The sequence below is a fragment of the Rattus norvegicus genome, chromosome 9 (assembly GCF_021556685.1).
Source record: "Rattus norvegicus strain SHRSP/BbbUtx chromosome 9, alternate assembly SHRSP_T2T, whole genome shotgun sequence".
Lineage (NCBI taxonomy): Eukaryota > Metazoa > Chordata > Mammalia > Rodentia > Muridae > Rattus > Rattus norvegicus.
The window spans coordinates 91093896-91112156 of record NC_141542.1 but is presented as its reverse complement, the minus strand read 5'-3'; the positions used below and the strand labels follow the sequence as shown (position 1 = coordinate 91112156).

The window sequence follows — 18261 nt, the reverse complement described above, 5'->3', positions numbered from 1 at the left end:
AGCTTCGGAGGGGAGGGGAGCCAGGTTCTCGGGGGGAGGGGGAGGGAGGGGGCGCGGAGGAAACTTTGTTACAACATGGAGTTTCCTCCCCGCGAGGCGGATGCAAACATGGAACCCGGGCTCCGTTTCAAGGCTTCCCCTTAAAAGGGCAACGGCTTCGGCGCGGCTAGGACTCAGCCGCAGCTTTCATCACTTCTGGGGCCCGGCGGGCTGGGAGGCGGGCCGGGTTCCTGCGGAGATCCAGGGGGCGTCGCCTCTCTTCCTGCGGTGTACTGCCTGGACCAAGCCTCTGCGGCTGCGTGGCAGAGCGGACAGCCGTAACCCGCTGCTGCGGGCCTTGAAGGAGGCCCGCCCCAAGAGCCCAGTCCGGGAGTGCCCGAGGACGACGCGGCTCCACCTCCGCGCATTCCAAAGTGCTGACACCGGCTGCCTCCGTTTGTTCTTCTGGAAAATGGGATGGCGCTAACTTTCTGTAAAATGGGTGTTCAGTTTTAAAAAAAATCGAAATATTTTATGCGCGTGGCCTGTAAATATATTTGTGCACCACATATTTGCAGTGCTCTCTGAGGCCAGAAGAGGCCATTGGATTCCACTTGGAATGGAATAGATGGTCGTGAACCCTAAGAACGAAAACAGAGTCCTTTTAAGCGTAAAAGTGCCCCTGAGCCATTTTCCCAGCCCCTAAAAAACAATTTAAAGTTACATTTATTTGTGCGGATACACATTCTAAGAGTGGAGATGAGAAGTTCTCTTCCACTATTTGGGAGCGGCCTCAAACTAAGTGGTCAGGCTTGCCAATAGGCACGTTTACCCCCTAAGCCTTCTCGCAGCCCCTACTGAGGGTCTTTTGTCTAACGTTGTGGATATCTCGACCTCCCCCCCCAAAAAGGCATTCTTTGCTAGCTCTAGTTATGCAAACTCACCAAATTATGGAACTGTAGAAAGATTGATTTTCCTTTCTGTGTATGTGTATGTAAGCCAGAGCTTTCGAAGGCCAGAAGAGGGCGCCATCTCCTGGAGCCGGAGTTACAGGTAGTTGTTAGGCGCCTTATGTGCCTGCTGGCACCCGAATTCATTCAGGTGGTCTGCAAGAGTAATTTCTCTTAACAGCTGAGCCACCTCTCCAGTCCTAAGTTATGTTCGTGATCCAACTGTAACTATCAGCACTCGCCGCAGTCTCGGGATGTGAAAATTCCACTTCTGCGCCTACCTTTACCATTGTCCTGTAGCAAATCTAGCCCCCTTCCTCTGCCAAACACTTGTGTTTCCCCTGGCAGAAGCCGAGCCTCTGCTGCTCAGGGCTGTGTATCTTGTACGTGCTGTTCCCTCGGCTTGGAACGTGCCTCCCCGTCTTTGGCAGAGTCAAATCCCATCGAACTAGAAGAAATACCACCTTGTTTAGAGGCCCTCAACCCCCACCTAACCGCCCCTATCTGTGATTATGAGAGGGGCCAGTTCTAGGGCTGGCTGTGTTCCCAAGTGCCTAGGGAACGCCCGCGGAGGGAGGGCTCAGCGCCCGCCCTCCGGCTCCTGAGACTGCAACCATTCAGATTTTAAACACACGTGTCACCGGATCTGTGGTGACACACCCCACAGAGCCTGGGGTCTGCGTTCGCATACGGAATCTTCTCGCAGGAAGCCCCCGGGTCGCGCCGCTCTAGGGCTGCGGTTCGTTTATTTTTATTTTTTATTTTTCCTGTCTTACAAAGTTCCTTTCATTCGCCTTAATTTAAAAAACACGAATGCCACGCCTTGACACGCACGCCTCACTTCCTCCCCTGGGCACTGTGGCCGGGTGTGGTGGGGTGGGCGTCTGGCGGCTTCACAGCAGAGCGGGCTGGGAGCCTGACCCCTGAGACGCTGCTCTGCGTGCACATCAGCCCGGTGCCCCGCAACCAGCAGGGAGTGCGGGGCGCTGATCCCTGATCCCTCCTTCTGCCCTTGGGGAGCCCCAGGGATGCCATCCTTACACCCCAAGGTCTTCACCTCTGGTGTGTTGGTGCCCTGAGTCGCACGCCCTTAGCCCTTAATTGCACTCGGGACTAGCTTACTCCTCGGAAAGATCCTCTTCTTACTTCTTGAACAGAAGAGGGGACAGCTTGGGAAAGTGAAGGCACCAGTCCAGGCCCTTCCACCTCTCTCCGAGTGCCTCTTCTTGGCCAGGCCCACCGGGGGTGCCTCAGCTTTCTTAGCTGGGCCTGCACTGTTCCCAAAAGGAAATGTGTGACCCGAAGTTGAATGAGCCCGGGTCCAGCGACTGGGCTGAGCGGCTGGCTGCCTTCGAATCCTGTGGTTCCCTAACACCCCACCCCCTTCCAAGAGCCTGTCATCTAAGCTCACACCAGTCCTCAGAAGCGCACCCCAAACAAAGCCCTATCACCCCTCCAGGCCTTAGCTGGGGGTCCCTTCTGGGGCAAGAGAGCATAGATGGTTTCCCACCTTCTGCCGGAAGCTTGGGGTAGTCCTCACTCTGTTCCGGTGCCATATTGTGAGAATTGCACTGCCAATACGGAAGGGGGCTTGTTTGTTTGTTTCCTCACAGGGGAGCATGGTTCCAGCAGTTGGGGAGGGGCTCCACCCACACAACCTATTACGATTATCCAGACATGCCAGAAGGGGGCATCAGATCCTATTACAGATGGTTGTGAGCCACCATGTGGTTGCTGCGAATTGAACTCAGGACCTCTGGAAGAGCAGTCAGTGATCTTAACCACTGAGCCATCTCTCCAGCCCCTACGATTATTATTTTAATGTTCATCCCCAAGAAAAACAATGGTGTGGACTGCTATCCGGGAAGCAGGATACTGTAGTGCAACGGAGACAAGGGTCCTTCCTGCCAGCTTCCCACTTGTGGATGGACTGGATGGGAGGCCTGGTAAAAAGCCCTCAGGCGACTCCTGGGAAGCAGGTATGTGGCAAACTCTTCCCACCTGGGGCCTATGGAGCTTCCAGAGAAATCCTAAAGTGGGCCTCTTTCCTTAAATTTAATTTGAGTTTTGGGTCTGGGGTCATTAGGGTAACCATGGTGATGGAAGAGCACTAAGCGCCAGCCTCTGGCTGGAAATGGCTGACCTTATCTCTGTCTGACCTTGGGCCTTGGAAAAACCAGATAGGTTGGCTTAATCCCAGCACTCAAGAGGCAGAGGCAGACAGATCTCAGAGTTCAAGACCAGTCTCTTCTAAAAATCCGAGTTCTAGGACAGCCAGGGCTACACCGAAATTCTGTGACGTGGGCCAGGTTAAATCATTATTTTTATGTGTGTGAGCAGGCATGTGTCACAATACATGTATGGAGTTAGACAATCCACCCATGCGGGTCCCCAAGGACGGAACTCTGATCCTTGGGAATGGTGACTGGTACATTGACCTATTGAGCCATCCCACTGATCCCAAAATGATGGTGGTGGTGGTGGTGGTGGTGGTGGTGGTGGTGGTGGTGGTGATGATGATGATGATGAAGAATTTTGAAATCGACTCCCAGGGCACAGAGATCCACCTGCTCTATCTCCAGAGCGCTGATATTAAGGAGGGTGCCACGCTTGGCTAAGTTTGTTTTTTTAAGATTTAATTATATATAAGTACACTGTCGATGTCTTCAGACACACTAGAAGAGGGCATTGGATCCCATTACAGATGGTTGTGAGCCACCATATGGTTGCTGGGAATTGAACTCAGGACCTCTGGAAGAGCATAAGATTTACTTTCATATGTATGTGGTAGTGTATGCAGGGAGTGAGGCTTGAGAAGTGTGAAGTGAGAAGTGTCCTGTCCCCAGACTGTTTTAGCTGCCCTATGCAGCAGTTGCATGGAGGAGCACTAAGTGTTCTGAGTCAAACTTACCTTCTCAGCGCTCAATTCTAAGTACTAAACACTCACTGACAGACCTTATTTAACTTTCAAAACCCTGTGTTCAGTGTGGTCTTCTCCCCCGGAAGTCAGTGTGTCAGGTGCTAGGCCTAATCCTGCCACAGTTTATTTAGCCCTCCCACCCCTTCCCGTGAGCGCTCCTTAACAGCTGACATTCCCTTTAATTCAGGACTTTACCTCTCCTCCACTTCTAACCCAGGGCTTATCACAAAAAATAAAAATAAAAAATAAACACAGCATCCAATTAATGCCAAGTGAATTGCCAGAATGTGCAAGTTGGGGGACACTTCGGAGAAACTGAAGGGGAATCTAGGAGATGGCTTTCCTCGCTAGCCCTCTACCCCTTTATGCTATCCCGGGTCCTATTTTCTCCAGCAGCAAGCACCTAGGCGCGGACCGTCTCGCTCAGGCACCCTCTCGGACTGCTACTCGGGTTGCGCCAGACCTTTTTCCTTCGCCGCTCCTTTTGGGCCCCACTCTTTTCGTTGCCCTTTTAAGAAAGAGGAAATTCTTTTCATAAACAATCGCCCCAATCTGAGCGTCCAGTCCACAGCCTTCCCAGCTGGGTTCCGGGTAATGGGAGCTACTTTCAGACAGGGAATCTCACACAGGCTCAACCCTGGTAAAAGGCTCACTTAGACACACCTTCCTCCTTGCTGCTCTGGACAGTTCTAGGTTAGGGTACAAGGAACCGGTGGAGTCAGGAGGAGGGACTTAGGGGAGCCTAGAAACTGCCTAGGGAGCGTCTGCAAAGTGCTAGGTCTACACAGGGCGAAGGGTGCCGGGGCGCTTACTGCGGAGGAAGGGGTTCCCCTCCCACGCCGCTACTCCCTATCTCAGCGCAGGGGTGGCTTCTGCGGCCCTAGGAGAAAGCACCCTCCTCTCACCTGAGTTCTGCTTGCCCTTGAAGGACAAACGGGCCTAAGGCCGAGTGTAGGCGCTCGGGAGAGTTCCTTCCCCCAGGGGGAGCTGAGAGTCCAGTTCAGGGAACCCTAATAGCGCAGCGTGGGAGTCCGGTCAGCCCAGTTCCCTGGGGAGATGGCAAATGAATTGGGCCTTGAAGGCACAGACTTTTGGGTTCTTTTTGGCCTGGTTCCTGAAAGAGAAGGAACCTCTAGGTTTTCCTACCTGGAAAATAGGTTTCAGGTACAAAAGAGAGTAGGAGATAATCAGTCATTTGGAAGGTCAGGATTTGACATTTAGATTTTACAGCGCTTTGGAACACAGGGGAGTTACGGTTTGGTTTTGTTCATCAGACTATTTCTTTTTTTTTTTTTTAAAGTTTCCTCCAATGCTACCCTCCATCCCCCAAGTTTGTCAAGTTTCTTCTTCTCCTTCTTCTTCTTCTTCTTCTTCTTCTTCTTCTTCTTCTTCTTCTTCTTCTTCTTCTTCTTCTTCTTCTTCTTCTTCTTCTTCTTCTCCTCCTCCTCCTCCTCCTCCTCCTCCTCCTCCTCCTCCTCCACCTCCTCCTCCTCCACCTCCTCCTCCTCCTCCTCCCCCTCCTCCTCCTCCTCTTCCTCCTCTCCCTCCATCTCCTCTTCCTCCTCTCCCTCCATCTCCTCTCCCATCTCCTCTCACACCTTCATTCTTTTAACTTCTTTCTTGAGACAGGCTCTCAGGTAGCCCAGGTTGGTCTTGCACTCACTTTATAACAAGAGGATGCCCTAGAACTCTTTAAGACTCCTGCCTTCATTTTCCAAGTGCTGGAGGGACACAGTGGTGTCATGGCGGTTCTGTTTGAGTTGGTCTGGGTATATACTGGAACTCACCTTCCTACTACCTCAGCCTTGTACTATTACCTCAGGGCTAGGATTACAAGATTGCACCAAATAAGTAGTTTTGGGGTGTCTTTTAGGAGCTAAGCACCAGACACTGTTGTTTTGTTTTAAGTATTATGTATACGGGTGTTTTGCCTGTATGTTTGTCTGTGTACTATGGGCATGGAAGGGCCAGTGGAGAAGGCCAGAAGAAGGCATTGAATGGCCTGGAACTGGACAGTTGAAAGCCACCATGTCGATGCTGAGAATTGAATCCCTGTCCTCTGAAAGGGTGGCTAGTGTCTTTTTTTTTTTTTTAAGATTTATTTATTTATTTCATGTATGTGAGTACACTGTCACTGTCTTCAGACACACCAAAAGAGGGCGTTGGATCCCATTACAAATGGTTGTAATGTGGTTGCTGGGAATTGAACTCAGGACCTCTGGAAGAGCAGCCAGTGCTCCTAACCGCTGAGCCATCTCTCCAGCCCTAGGCACTGTGTTTTTAAGTCTCTTAGGTTGTGGTAAGATGGGTGTCCCTAGCACACTTTACTCTGAGGTACAGCACTTGTCCAAACTGGAGACAGGTAATCCAGAAAGCTGGTAGGGGACCTTCAATTGCCCTGCTGTGTCCTTCCTCTTGGTGGATGCTGGGTCACTGTGCTCATCACCCGGAACCCTCCCTGCCTTCCTGCTCCTCGATAGGGAGTCCATACAGGAAGCGCTGGTGGGAGCTGTGGGTCAGAAACTTGGCTCCATGGGCAATGCAACAGGTCCAGGCCTGGGGAAAGACCATGAATGGAGGAGAGGCCAGAGCTCTGCCGAAGTCCCTTTGTCTCCCTCTCCTGTCCTCCCTAGCCCTTGGCTAACCCCAGTACCAGATAAGCAGTAAGGCCCAAGTAACCTATGGCGAGCAGAGCCACAAGGCCAAAGTAGGCAGGGTGCGGGAGGCTGGGCAGGTAGCTGATCACGAAGTACAGGTTGATGGCGCAGACCAGTGCCATGATGCAGGAAGTAATGACTTTGCTCAACCTGGGGAAGGGAGATGCTCAGAGCTGGCTTGTGGAGCGGCAGGCTGGATGCAGCTGGACCACCTGGATGGTCTCCCCACTGACCCCCACCCTCAGGACCTCCACCTAGCTCAGACTAGAGATCGGGAAGCAGGACAGACACCTTCTCTGACCTGTGTGGTCTAGAGCAGACAGACCCCACTAGCCACTTGGGGGCCCTTCAGGCTCCATTACTGACAGGACTTGGCAAGAAGTGTGCTGAAGCTAAGCCCAGGTTCTAGAAACAGCCCCCAATAATCCTAGTTCCCACACTTAGTAGCTGCGTGGCACTGGGCAGGTTCTTTACGGTCTTGCGGCCTCATGGGAAGGTGGAGGTAACATTGTTCGTGCCTATGTGTGGCTGTGAGTATAGAAAGCAGTAACACTGTGGTTTGGGAAGGGAATACTCACCAGCCATTGGCAAACTCCTGCATGACGGCTGGCATGCTGGTGAAAGTCAGAATGGGCAGCACAGCAAAGGGCAGCTGTGGGGAGTGGTAGAGACTGAGGCTGAGAGACCCTGCTTTGGTACAGCAGGGTGTGAGAGTGGCGAGTTCTGCCTCTCCTCTGGCAGGGCGGGAGTCTTTGGGGGCCTTCCCTAGGAGCCCTGAACAGTATTCTGTGTCTCCAAAGTATGCAGGGCTCTCAGAGTGCTGGAGTTGGAATGCCAGTTTAGCCTCCAGTCAACCAACCCAAAGCATTGGTTTTTCCACCTGTGGAGTGGGGACAGTGGGGACTCTTGCTTTTTAGTGTGGTTGTAGACTCCTGTGAGGGTTTAGGGCAAAACATGTAGGACTTTTGGAGGAGGGCAGGGAGGCTGCTGTGTTCCTTATTAGCTAGACCGTGGGTCTCACCAGTAGACTCTGCAGAACATTGAGTAGATCGTTGAGGCCGGACAGGTCCCTCAGGTCTCGGAAGACAGCCACCAGCACAGTGGGCAGGATAGCGCAAGAGCGAGTGAGAAGGACGCGTGCAAATCGAGACCATCGCAGCTTAAGGAAACCCTTGATGGGACCAAGCACCCGTGGCCTCGGTTATCTCAGACACTCACTCCCAACACCCCCCCCCCCACCACACACACACACACATGCATTTGTCTGTCTTAGAAATGGAGGCAGCGGAGTTGGGGATTTAGCTCAGTGGTAGAGCGCTTGCCTAGCAAGCACAAGGTCCTGGGTTCGGTCCCCAGCTCCGAAAAATAGAAAAGAAAAAAAAAAAAAAAAAAGAAATGGAGGCAGCTTTGACTCTTGTTGGTAGGAGAAGGATGAGTGGGAGAGGGAGGATCCCCATACCTGGTTGCTGAATATGGAACAGTTTGGGGGGATTCTGTCATCTTACCCCTCTGCAACTCAGAAAAGCCCAGCATCCAAGCTTTTAGCAGTGTTTCGACTGTCCTTGGGCCCTCGATACCAACCTCCATCACGAATTGTCCTGCATAGGTGCCGGTCATAGTAGAACTCTGACCCGCTGCCAGGAGACCTACTGCCCAGATGTAGAGGGCCGCAGGGCCAAAGAGACAGCCTAGGATCACACCCTAAACGGAGAAGGTGTGATCAGACAGAGGCCCCACCCAGCAGAGACCCAACCCCGACAAGGCGTGGCCAAACATTGGGCTTGAGTGGCACTTACTCCTTGATAAATATCCACTGACACTGTGTTATTGTCCCTGGGGAAGATCTTAGCATAGTTGTGGAGGCTGCTGTTGGCACAGATGTTGAACTGCAGGCAGGGAGTCAGTAAGAGGGAGGTGGGAAAACACAAACTCACTTTTGGAAAATCGGAACCCCAGCTAGGCCCTAACACGAGTTAAAAACCTGAGGTCTAGCCCTGGCGGTGGTCATGCATACCTTTAATCCTAGCACGTGGGAGGCAGAGGCAAGGAGATCTCTGTAAATTCGAGGCTACCCTGGTCTACAGGGTGAGTTCCAGGGCAGCTCAGGCTACACAGAGAAACCCTAGTCTCAAAACACAAAACAATAAAAAGAAAACCTGAATTCCTACAGGCTAAATCTGTCTAGATACACTTTGCCAATAATGGTTTGGGTTTTGATTTTGTTTTTTGGTTGTTGTTGGTTTGTTTGTTTGTTTGTTTCTTTTTTGAGATGAAGTGTCTCTATGTAGTCCTGTCTGTCTTGGAACTCCTTATGTAGACCAGGCTAGCCTTGAACTCCCAGAGGTCTGTCTTTTGTCTACCGAGTGCTAGGATTAGAGTCACCATGCCCAGCTTGGTTTTATTCTCTTCCTGTGGATGTGTTCTTAGAGTTTACAGTGCAGCTCCAGGTGAGAACTGGGTTTCCGGTCCCTGGGATCGGTACCATTCCATGACTCCCCCTTCATCCAAGAGCCCTGCAGTCATTGGAAAATAGGCTTCCGTTGAGTGGTGGTGGTGGTGCACGTCTTTAAAGCCAGCACTTGGGAGGCTGAGGCAGGTGGATCTCTGTGAGTTTGAGGCCAGCCTGGGACAGCCAGGGCTACCCACAAAGAAACCCCATCTTGAAAAAGAGGGAAAGAAAGAAAGAAAGGAAAGAAGGAAGGAAGGAAGAAAGAAAGAAAGAGAGAGAGAAAGAGGAAAGGAAGGAAGGAAGGAAGGAAGGAAGGAAGGAAGGAAGGAAGGAAGGAAGGAAAACTAGGTTTCAAAGTCCCCCATAGTGTTCTCCCCTTCATGCTAGGTGGCAGAGTGACACCCAAGAATGGATGCTCCCCTCACACACACAGGGCATTTAGCAAGGACTTCCAAATGCAGTGGTTAGTGACTCCCAGTCCCTGCACGCCCCCCACTGATCAGCCCCTGCCTCCAGAGGGAGCAGAGCCATCAGGCTCCCTCAGGGATCCCAGCCCTAGCCCCTGTCATTCTGCATCCCCACCTGCAGCTACTTCCCTGCACCGTTCTAACTCCGAACATCCCTGGGCACTCACTGGTGCGTGGGCTGGCTTCCTGTCCCTTCATGTCTTCCCTGTGTTCGCTACATACAAGAGCAAAGGTGTAGGACTTGCTCGCTTTACTCTGGGGCTCTCAGGTGATGCCTGGTACCAAGCAGTACTTCAAAGTAATTGACACCTGTCATCTAGGAGTTGAGATGATCAAGAGAGAAGACTCTAGAGTTCAGAGTCCAGCAGAGATTCCGGAGGATGTGGCCCCGTGATCTGGAACCCCTGACAAGGCTGGTGGCGACATGGGGTGTGGGGACATACAAACGAGCTGGTGGTAGGGTCAGTGTGGCTCACCGCTTCCTCATTGGTTTGCTGGTAGAAGGCCTGACCAAAAACAGCCATGACGAAGAGGTTGATGATGAATGACACGAAGAGGGCGATGGTGGCCTCAGTCAGGAAGTACATGTTGGCTTCTCGAACATCCCCCCGGCGAGTTCTGTCTACCTCTCTAGACTAGTAAGATAAGAGCGGGAAGGATCGAAGTCCCTCAGGGCTCCCCAGTGTCCCCTACTTCCACATGTATACTTCCGTCTGCTCTGAGTCACAGTTCTGGGAAAGTCCCCTATGTGGTGTCTGGTTCAGGCCCTGGTCAGCTGCTACCTGCCCACATCTTTGTCCTTGCCAGAGATCTAGTCCACAGTGACCAATTATGTAAATGAAGGAAGATCTGACCATTGAGGTCCCTCTCTAAGTCAGCCCTGATAGCCACTGCTCCCTTCATCCAACATGCTCCATCCTCAAACGTGTCTGGTTCGTTTCTGCCATGGGACCGTTGCATTTGCTGTCCCTGTCTGCTATGCCATCCTCTGACCTATCCACCAGTTCCTTTGCAAGCACCTTTCACCATCCACAGTTCCCTTCTTTATTTACTTCGTTCTTGTCTTTGTCCCCAGCACGAGGATGCAGTTGCTTCTAGGCCTTGACTGATTTTTTGTTGATTTGCCTCAGACCTGTTATTACAGGTGGCTGAGCAGAGAGTGAGTCCATTAACTAAGACCCTCAAGGAAGGCATCTGGGGTGGCAGGAATCCAGGCTCAGGAATGGGCTCCTCCCTCCCCTCTGCTCACCTTGACCAAGGCCGAGTGCAGGTAGATGTTATGAGGCATGATGATGGCACCAACGATGCCCACTGCCTGCAGCAGCTCAGGCTGCCCACAGCCCGGGCAGGAGGGCAGGAACAGGCCCTTAAGAAGGGCTCCCTGAGATGGACGAGCCACCACATACTGTCGGAAGAAACTTGGTCAGCCCGCTAAAACCATCCTCCCCTCCATCCCATTCCTGAAGGCAGGTAAGGCTGTTTCCCTAGACCCTTAGGCTACCCAGGAAGGGAAGGGAGGGATCTTGAGGGAAGGGGTATAACTCTGATATCTCACCTCATAACCGAAGGTCAAAGCCATTATGGTAATGAGGAACCCAAAGAACGCTTCCAACTTGCGCAAACCTAGGGACACAGCGAGGATTTAAAAAAAAGAAAAATGAAGGGGAACTAAAAAAACAAAACCCTGTCAATAAACACTTGAGAGTGGCTGCTGTGAGCACTTTGTCCTGGGCAATGAGCCAAGGGTTTAGCATATATTTTTCTCATGGAAACTTCACCACAGCCTTGTGATGCTTGGATGTTCTGTCCCAAGTTACAGAAAATGAAAACAGAAACCAAAGTGAGTTGCTCAAGCCATTCAGCTGGAGCAAAGGGCACCAAGGGGGACCCACAGCCCTGAGAGAAGCCAAGGCTCCATGAGGGTAGCCCTGCCCACTTTCATCCCTAAGAAGAGGGGCTTTCTCTCACCATAGTTATCCAGGAAGAGGAAGAAGAAGGTATCCACAATAGTGATCAGTACGCCACCCCACAGGGGGATGCTGAAACCAAGCAGACCACGTCAGCCCAGCCTGGTCCAGATCTGGAGTTCCCACCCTCAGAGGGGAGTCAGCAACCCAAATAGCTTGGACAGCTGAGGATGGAGGCAGGAGTGTGGTGTGTGTTGCGCATGCATACACACCCAGGAAGGGCAAAACCAGGTAAGGGACCAGGTGTGGTAGGGACCCTGGCCTGTGTGCTGTGTGACTCACAAGTCTATGAAAAGGACTCCCACCAGGTCTACTGGAAATGGGGTGATAACATAGACACAGGGGGAGCCCTCTTCTGGGGAGGAAAGAAACAGTGGCTCCCTCCAGCCTGGCACTGAGAGGGGTTTCCTAGCATGATACCGTCCAGCGGAGAGCAGATTGAAGGAGATAGCCGTTCCGATGACTTCCTGCATGTCTGAGCCCACAATGGCCAGCTCAATGGTCAGCCAGAGGAGGATGCGGGGCACCTATGGGGAGATGTTGCTTCCTTAAAAGAAGGCTGGCTGTTTGGCGGCACTTTTCTTGCCTGTGCCTGCTCTGAACTGTGCTGAGAGACTGGAAGCCTGTGGCTTTTACAAATGCCAGCTGGTTTTATAAGACAGAATTGCTGGTCCGCGAGGGCACACGCCCTTAGTCCCAGCAATGGAGGCAGAGGCAAACAAAGTAAGTTCAAGGTGCCAATTTCCGCTTAGCTTTATTTAGCATGGGAGAAGGGGTACATGGGGGAGGGGTACATGGGGGAGAGGTGCATGGGGGGAGGGGTGCATGGGATTGGCCTCATCCACCAGGCAAGCATTACCACACAGCATCCTCCACCTTCTCTTTACTTTTTATTTGAGACAGCATCTCACCAAGTTGCACCAGGCTATCCTTGAACTTGTTCTTCCTCTTGCCTTAGTTTCGGGGCTGTCAGGCCAGCGTCAGCAGGTCTGTCCCCTGCTGTAAAGGGTCCCGGAATGTTACCCAGAGAAACCCTGGAAAAACCAAAACCAAAACCAAAAAAAAAAAAGACACACTTAAAGGAGTTTGCTCTGGTAGGATTTGGGTATTGGAATCTTGGTCCTCATGTTGAGACATTCCGGGACCCTTTACAGCAGGGGACAGACCTGCTGACGCTGGCCTGACAGCCCCGAAACTAAGGCAAGAGGAAGAACAAGTTCAAGGATAGCCTGGTGCAACTTGGTGAGATGCTGTCTCAAATAAAAAGTAAAGAGAAGGTGGAGGATGCTGTGTGGTAATGCTTGCCTGGTGGATGAGGCCAATCCCATGCACCCCTCCCCCCATGCACCTCTCCCCCATGTACCCCTCCCCCATGTACCCCTTCTCCCATGCTAAATAAAGCTAAGCGGAAATTGGCACCTTGAACCTGTAGAGATGTGAGCTAATTTGGGCTTTTTGCTTTGTTTTGAAGTACTGGTGCTTCAGCTCAGGCCTTGGGCATGCGGGGCACGTGCTCTGTCATTGTTACACACTCAGCCTAATCTTCTTTCCTCTTCTTTGTGCACTCTCTCTCCTCTCTCCTCTCTCCTCTCTCCTCTCTCCTCTCTCCTCTCTCCTCTCTCCTCTCTCCTCTCTCCTCTCTCCTCTCTCTCTCTCTTCCCCCCACCCCTTTCTCTCTCTCTTTTGACAGGGTCTCTTTAAGTAGCCCTGACTGTCGTAGACCTCACTATGTAGAACAGGCTGACCTCAAATTCACAGAGAGCCCCCTGCCTCTGTCCCCTGAGCGCTGGGATTAAACTATATTAAGCCTGGCCCTTTAACTTTTTTTTTTAAATAGACTAAATTATTGTGCCTGAAATGGTGGCACACACACTGTTAAACTCAGTACTCTAGAGGCAGAGGCATGTGGGTCTCTCTGAGTTCCAGGTTGGTCAGGGGTACACAGGGAAACTCTGCCTCTAAGTAAATAAAATAAAATAAAATAGCCAGGCAGGGGCTGGAGAGATGGCTCAGTGGTTAAGATTACTGGCTGCTCGGAGCTGGGGATTTAGCTCAGTGGTAGAGCGCTTACCTAGGAAGCGCAAGGCCTTGGGTTCGGTCCCCAGCTCCGAAAAAAAGAACCAAAAAAAAAAAAAAATTACTGGCTGCTCTTCCAGAGGTCCTGAGTTCAATTCCCAGCAACCACATGGTGGCTCACAACCATCTGTAATGGGATCTGATGCCCTCTTCTGGTGTGTCTGAAGACAGCCACAGTGTACTCACATATATAAAATAAATAAATAAATCTTTTTTTAAAAAAATAACCAGGCAGGAGTGACGCACTCCTTTAATTCCAGCACTCAGGAAGCAGAGGCAGGAGGATCTCTGAGTTCGAGGTCAGCCTGGTCTACAGAGTGAGTTTCAGGACAGGGCTACACAGAGAAACACTGTTTTGAAAAAATAAAAAGATAGATAGATAGATAGATAGATAGATAGATAGATAGATGATAGATAGATTGATAGATGATAGATAGATGATAGATAGATAGATGATAGATAGATTGATAGATATATGATTGCTAGATAGATAGATAATAGATAGATAATAGATGATTGATAGATTGATAGATGATAGATAGATAATAGATAGATAGATGATAGATGATAGATAGATGATAGATGATAGATAGATAGATAGATAGATAGATAGATAATGGATGATAGACAAATGGATAATAAACTAAACTACTCAGCTTCATGGGTGTTCTTTCAGCAACAGACACAGACCAGTTCAGATGGATGTGGAGAGAAACCAGGCCTCTTGCTCTGAGGCATTTTGGGTAGTGACAGTGGTGAGGACCCTAAGCTCCAGTCCCTCTCACGGTTAGTTAAGCAGTTTGCTTCTAGAAGCAAATGGCTGCTTTGGGGTTCCTACCCTTCTTGGGTTTCCTTCGGCCTGGAAACTCCAGCCCTTCTGAGCTGAAAGGGCTAAATGACATTAAATCCCTTTGAAAGGGGCTGGGGATACAGTTCAGACGGTAGCATGCTTATTCAGTACTCAGGAGCCCCTGAGTAGAATCTCCCATCATGTAAAAAACAAGTCAGTGAATTCATAAGATTAAAAAAAAAATCCCTTTCAAATGAGCGGTGACTAGCTCTGAGCTACGGAACTTTGTCTGTTTGCTACTAATTGAGCCTGTGGTGTTTGCCCACTGGACTTGTGAATCCTGGGGAGCTAATGATGTATTTATTGTAGAACCTATTCCCAGCTCACCTTAGGGTAGTAGAGATGGCAGATTTCACCCAGATCCTTGCCTGTCACCACGCCCAGCCGGGCAGCCAGCCGCTGGCAGAGCAAGCCTAGCACAGTGGCCCAGAGCAGCACCCAGAGCAGCTGTGAGGAAACAGAGGAGACCCTCAGCTGAAACAGCCTCCCTCAGACAGAATGGGTAGGAAGACTACTCCCCTACAGCCTCCTCTCTGGAGGGGCTTCCCCAAGGACCTTTTCCTGCCCCGCATGAACTTAATCCTTATCCTCAAGAAAAACACTCAAGCAACCTGCTATGGAGAACAGGGTCTTCACCGTCTTAGCTAGGACACCACCCTCCCCACAAAGTCAGCATGGAGCCCCAGACTCAGTACTTTGAATTCAGCCACAGCACCAGCTTGAAGGTCCGACTCAATGTTCCCTGGGTCAAGGAAAGCGATGCTCATGAGGAAACCAGGCCCTGTGAATGCCCACAGCTTCCTCAGGCTGAATGTGCCCTGGGGGTGTAAGCAGATCGGGTCATGTTTGAGATAGGGTGGTTGCAGCTTTGAGCATCCCCTCAGCTAAAAACTCAGCAGGTATCTTCAGTCAGGCTGGCCTGCCCTGGACCTCCATCACCCACCCAGTGCCACCCAACGATGCCCCAACCCGGAGGGACCAGTGGGATTTGCTGAGTCACTGTGGCTCTGCTTTCTGGATGGGTCTCGTTCAGCAGCAGCCTCTGCAGCTGGCCAGCACATGACTTGTCAGCCTCTTTCAGGCTTGTCAGAGTCTTTAGGGACTTTGTAGTAGTTAAACCTCCCTGTTCCAACTCTTCCCTCCCCGGATCCTTCTCATACCGCAAGCTCCTCTCTCTGGGGACCACTGAGGTCTCAGTCACTCCACTCTATTTCTGTGTTGGGAATCTGCCTAGGAATTGGCTTAGATTGTGGCAATGGGGACTGAGGGGGCAGACTGGTGGGAGTGGGGGCTAGGGGGTGGGGCGCACTCATCCGAGAGAGCCACCCAACTTGGAACCCACATCGTTGTAGTGAACTGACCACAGGTTGTCCTCCGACCTCCACATGCATGCTATATAATGGATACACCTACACACTTGCAAATGACTAAGTAAATAGACATAATACATTGTAAAAAGAAACACTGTGGCAAGGCTGGAGAGCAGCATCCCGGAGCCAGCCTGATGCTCGTCTTTACCCGAGTTCGTCCCTACCTGGTCCCTTCTTCTAATGCCAAAATAGTTTCCAGGCTTTTTCTCCCTCACGGAAAAGCTAAAGTCTTCTTGAGAACCATTTGATCTTTTTTTTCCCCAAAGAACTACAGAGCAGCCCTTTAATCACTGCCATGGTCACAGAAGATGCTCAATCCCCAGTCCCCAGCCTGCAAGATCTCGGAGGATCTGGTAGGACCCAGGATGCACTGAGGACATTTCCAACACTCCTACCTGTTCCGTGCTGGGGATGGGAATCTTCTCACTCAGGTAGGTGTTCCTGGAAGGCTCTGGCTGAGGTGCTGGGCTAGGCAGGCTGGAAATGGAGCCATAACTGGGCCTGTTCACCCTCTGGGGGTTTTTGTCACCTGTCAGGGACCCCAGGATGCTGGGTTGGGTGTGTGCTTCTTTCAAGAGCCTTGGATTCCAGCTACCTGCCTCCTCTCAGGACCTCCACTCCTCCCCACAACTGACCATTCCACCTATGTGTCAAGTGGAGGTTTCCAGAATCACTTCCCTCTCAGTGAGCACAGAACTTCTCCAATCCAAATCTCCTGACTCAGGAGATTTGTGAGACAGGAGGCCCAGAGAAGGGTAAGCCGAGTGCCCTCATCCCCTCCCCCAGCTGCTTGACCCCGTGCTCTGCCTCCTTTATAGAAGTGCCTGACTCCAGTGTGTCTGGCAGACCAGAGCCCTCACAGAGACGTATGTCTTCCTTGCTACCCCAAATCACCCCCACTTGAATCACACTAGGTCCCTGGAGGCCACCACTCACGAATCATGGGGACACAGGCTGCAGGATACTCTGTGTGATCACCGGGCCTGGGAGCTCCTCAATCTGTCCCCTTGTATGGGTGCTGGTGCGAGTGAGTAAGAGTGGGGAATCCACGCCCTTCCCATCCTCACCAGATTTCATCTCCACATCACCAAGGGCATGCTCACAATTTCACACTCTTGGCGTTTCGAAACACTCAGCAAAGGCAGAAGTGGCCAGTTGTGGCGGAAAGGGCTGGCAACCCACAGCTTTGACCCTCCTTCCTTTCCTGGATCCCCTATGTTCCATAACAACTCTGGCTCCGTTCCAATATCCTAGGTTCATTGCTTCCAAAATTACCTCTGATTTCAGACACTTCCTGCCATTAGTTTACATGCACCCACACAACACACACACACACACACACACACACACACACACACACATACACATACATATGCATACATACATACACCGATCCATACACACACACATACATACACACACACATCCCTACATACACATACATATACACACACACACACACTTACATATACATATACTCACACATATATACACACATATACATACATATAAGCATATACACACACATGCTTATATACACACACATGCTCATACATTTATACACAAACACACACACACACACACACACACACACATGCTCATACAGAGACCCATACCCTGTCAGGTCTTTCGTCTCAGTCTGCAGTTCAACGGGCAATGGTTTACCTAATGGGAAGGTGGAGGGAGGTTAAATGTCCTTCTTTCCTGTGGACCTGTGAGGGTCCCAGCCATGGGTCAATGCTATGTCCATATCACAGAATGAACTCCTGGGCATTTTTACCCCAGAGAAATTAAACATATGCCCAAATAAAAACCTCCACATGGAGTTTACAGCAATATTATTTGCGGTAATCAGAAGCTGGGATTGTTCGAGCTGCCCATCAACAGGTAAGTGAATCGCTACTTGGCAATAAGAGTATTAATATGTATAACAGAACGGAGAAATCTTCATCATCCCCCTGGGCTGCAGACTGAGTTTAAGGTCCCAACAATTTAGGGAAACCCTGCTCAAAATGCAAAGTAAAACCAGCAGCAAGGACGACGTAGTTAGCGGTAGAATTTGCGCGCTTAGGTTTTGTTTTGTTTTAAAAAGCTGCTTTCAAAAGCTTACCTGTTAGTTCAATGTGGTAGCATGCCTCAAATCCAGTACTCCAGAGGCTAAAGCGGGAGAATTGGGTATTCTGGTGAGCACGAGGCAAGTGCTCGACCATTGGCCTGTAGCTTCAGCCCTTGATTTTTCAAGACAGGGTCTATGTAGCCCAGGCTGGCTCAAACCCACAGTCCTCCTGCCTCAGCATCAGAGTGCAGAGATTATAGGTATGTGTCACACCTGCCTTGTATCCCTGCGTGTGCAATGAGCATTTGTGAGTCTTAGGGGTGATGGGTGCGTGGGTATGTGTGGTATATGTATGTGAGTCGCACATTCACACAGAGCCCAGAACAGGACGGACATCAAGCATTCTCCCTGTCATTCTCTGTCTCCTACCCTGAGACCAGGTGGCTCACTGAAGCAGGAGTTAGTCGTTTGGTCAAGCTGGATCCGCCTACGTCTAAATTCCAACTCTGTAGCTGTGCCT

At 50.9% G+C, this 18261-nt stretch overlaps 1 protein-coding gene across 3 annotated transcripts; it reads right to left on the bottom strand.

The window, feature by feature from the left end:
- Window positions 1–5926: 5926 nt before the first annotated feature.
- Window positions 5927–16774, bottom strand: Slc11a1 (solute carrier family 11 member 1). Of its 3 annotated transcripts, none has more exon segments than NM_001432092.1 (15): window positions 5927–6405; window positions 6503–6656; window positions 7085–7158; window positions 7528–7677; window positions 8088–8207; window positions 8303–8392; window positions 9899–10057; window positions 10672–10827; window positions 10978–11045; window positions 11391–11461; window positions 11810–11916; window positions 14643–14762; window positions 15011–15133; window positions 16081–16214; window positions 16753–16774. In NM_001432092.1, coding segments are annotated over 13 exon segments (1455 nt in total). In that variant the 5' UTR covers window positions 15083–15133; window positions 16081–16214; window positions 16753–16774; the 3' UTR covers window positions 5927–6291.
- Between the last annotated feature and the right edge of the window lie 1487 nt (window positions 16775–18261).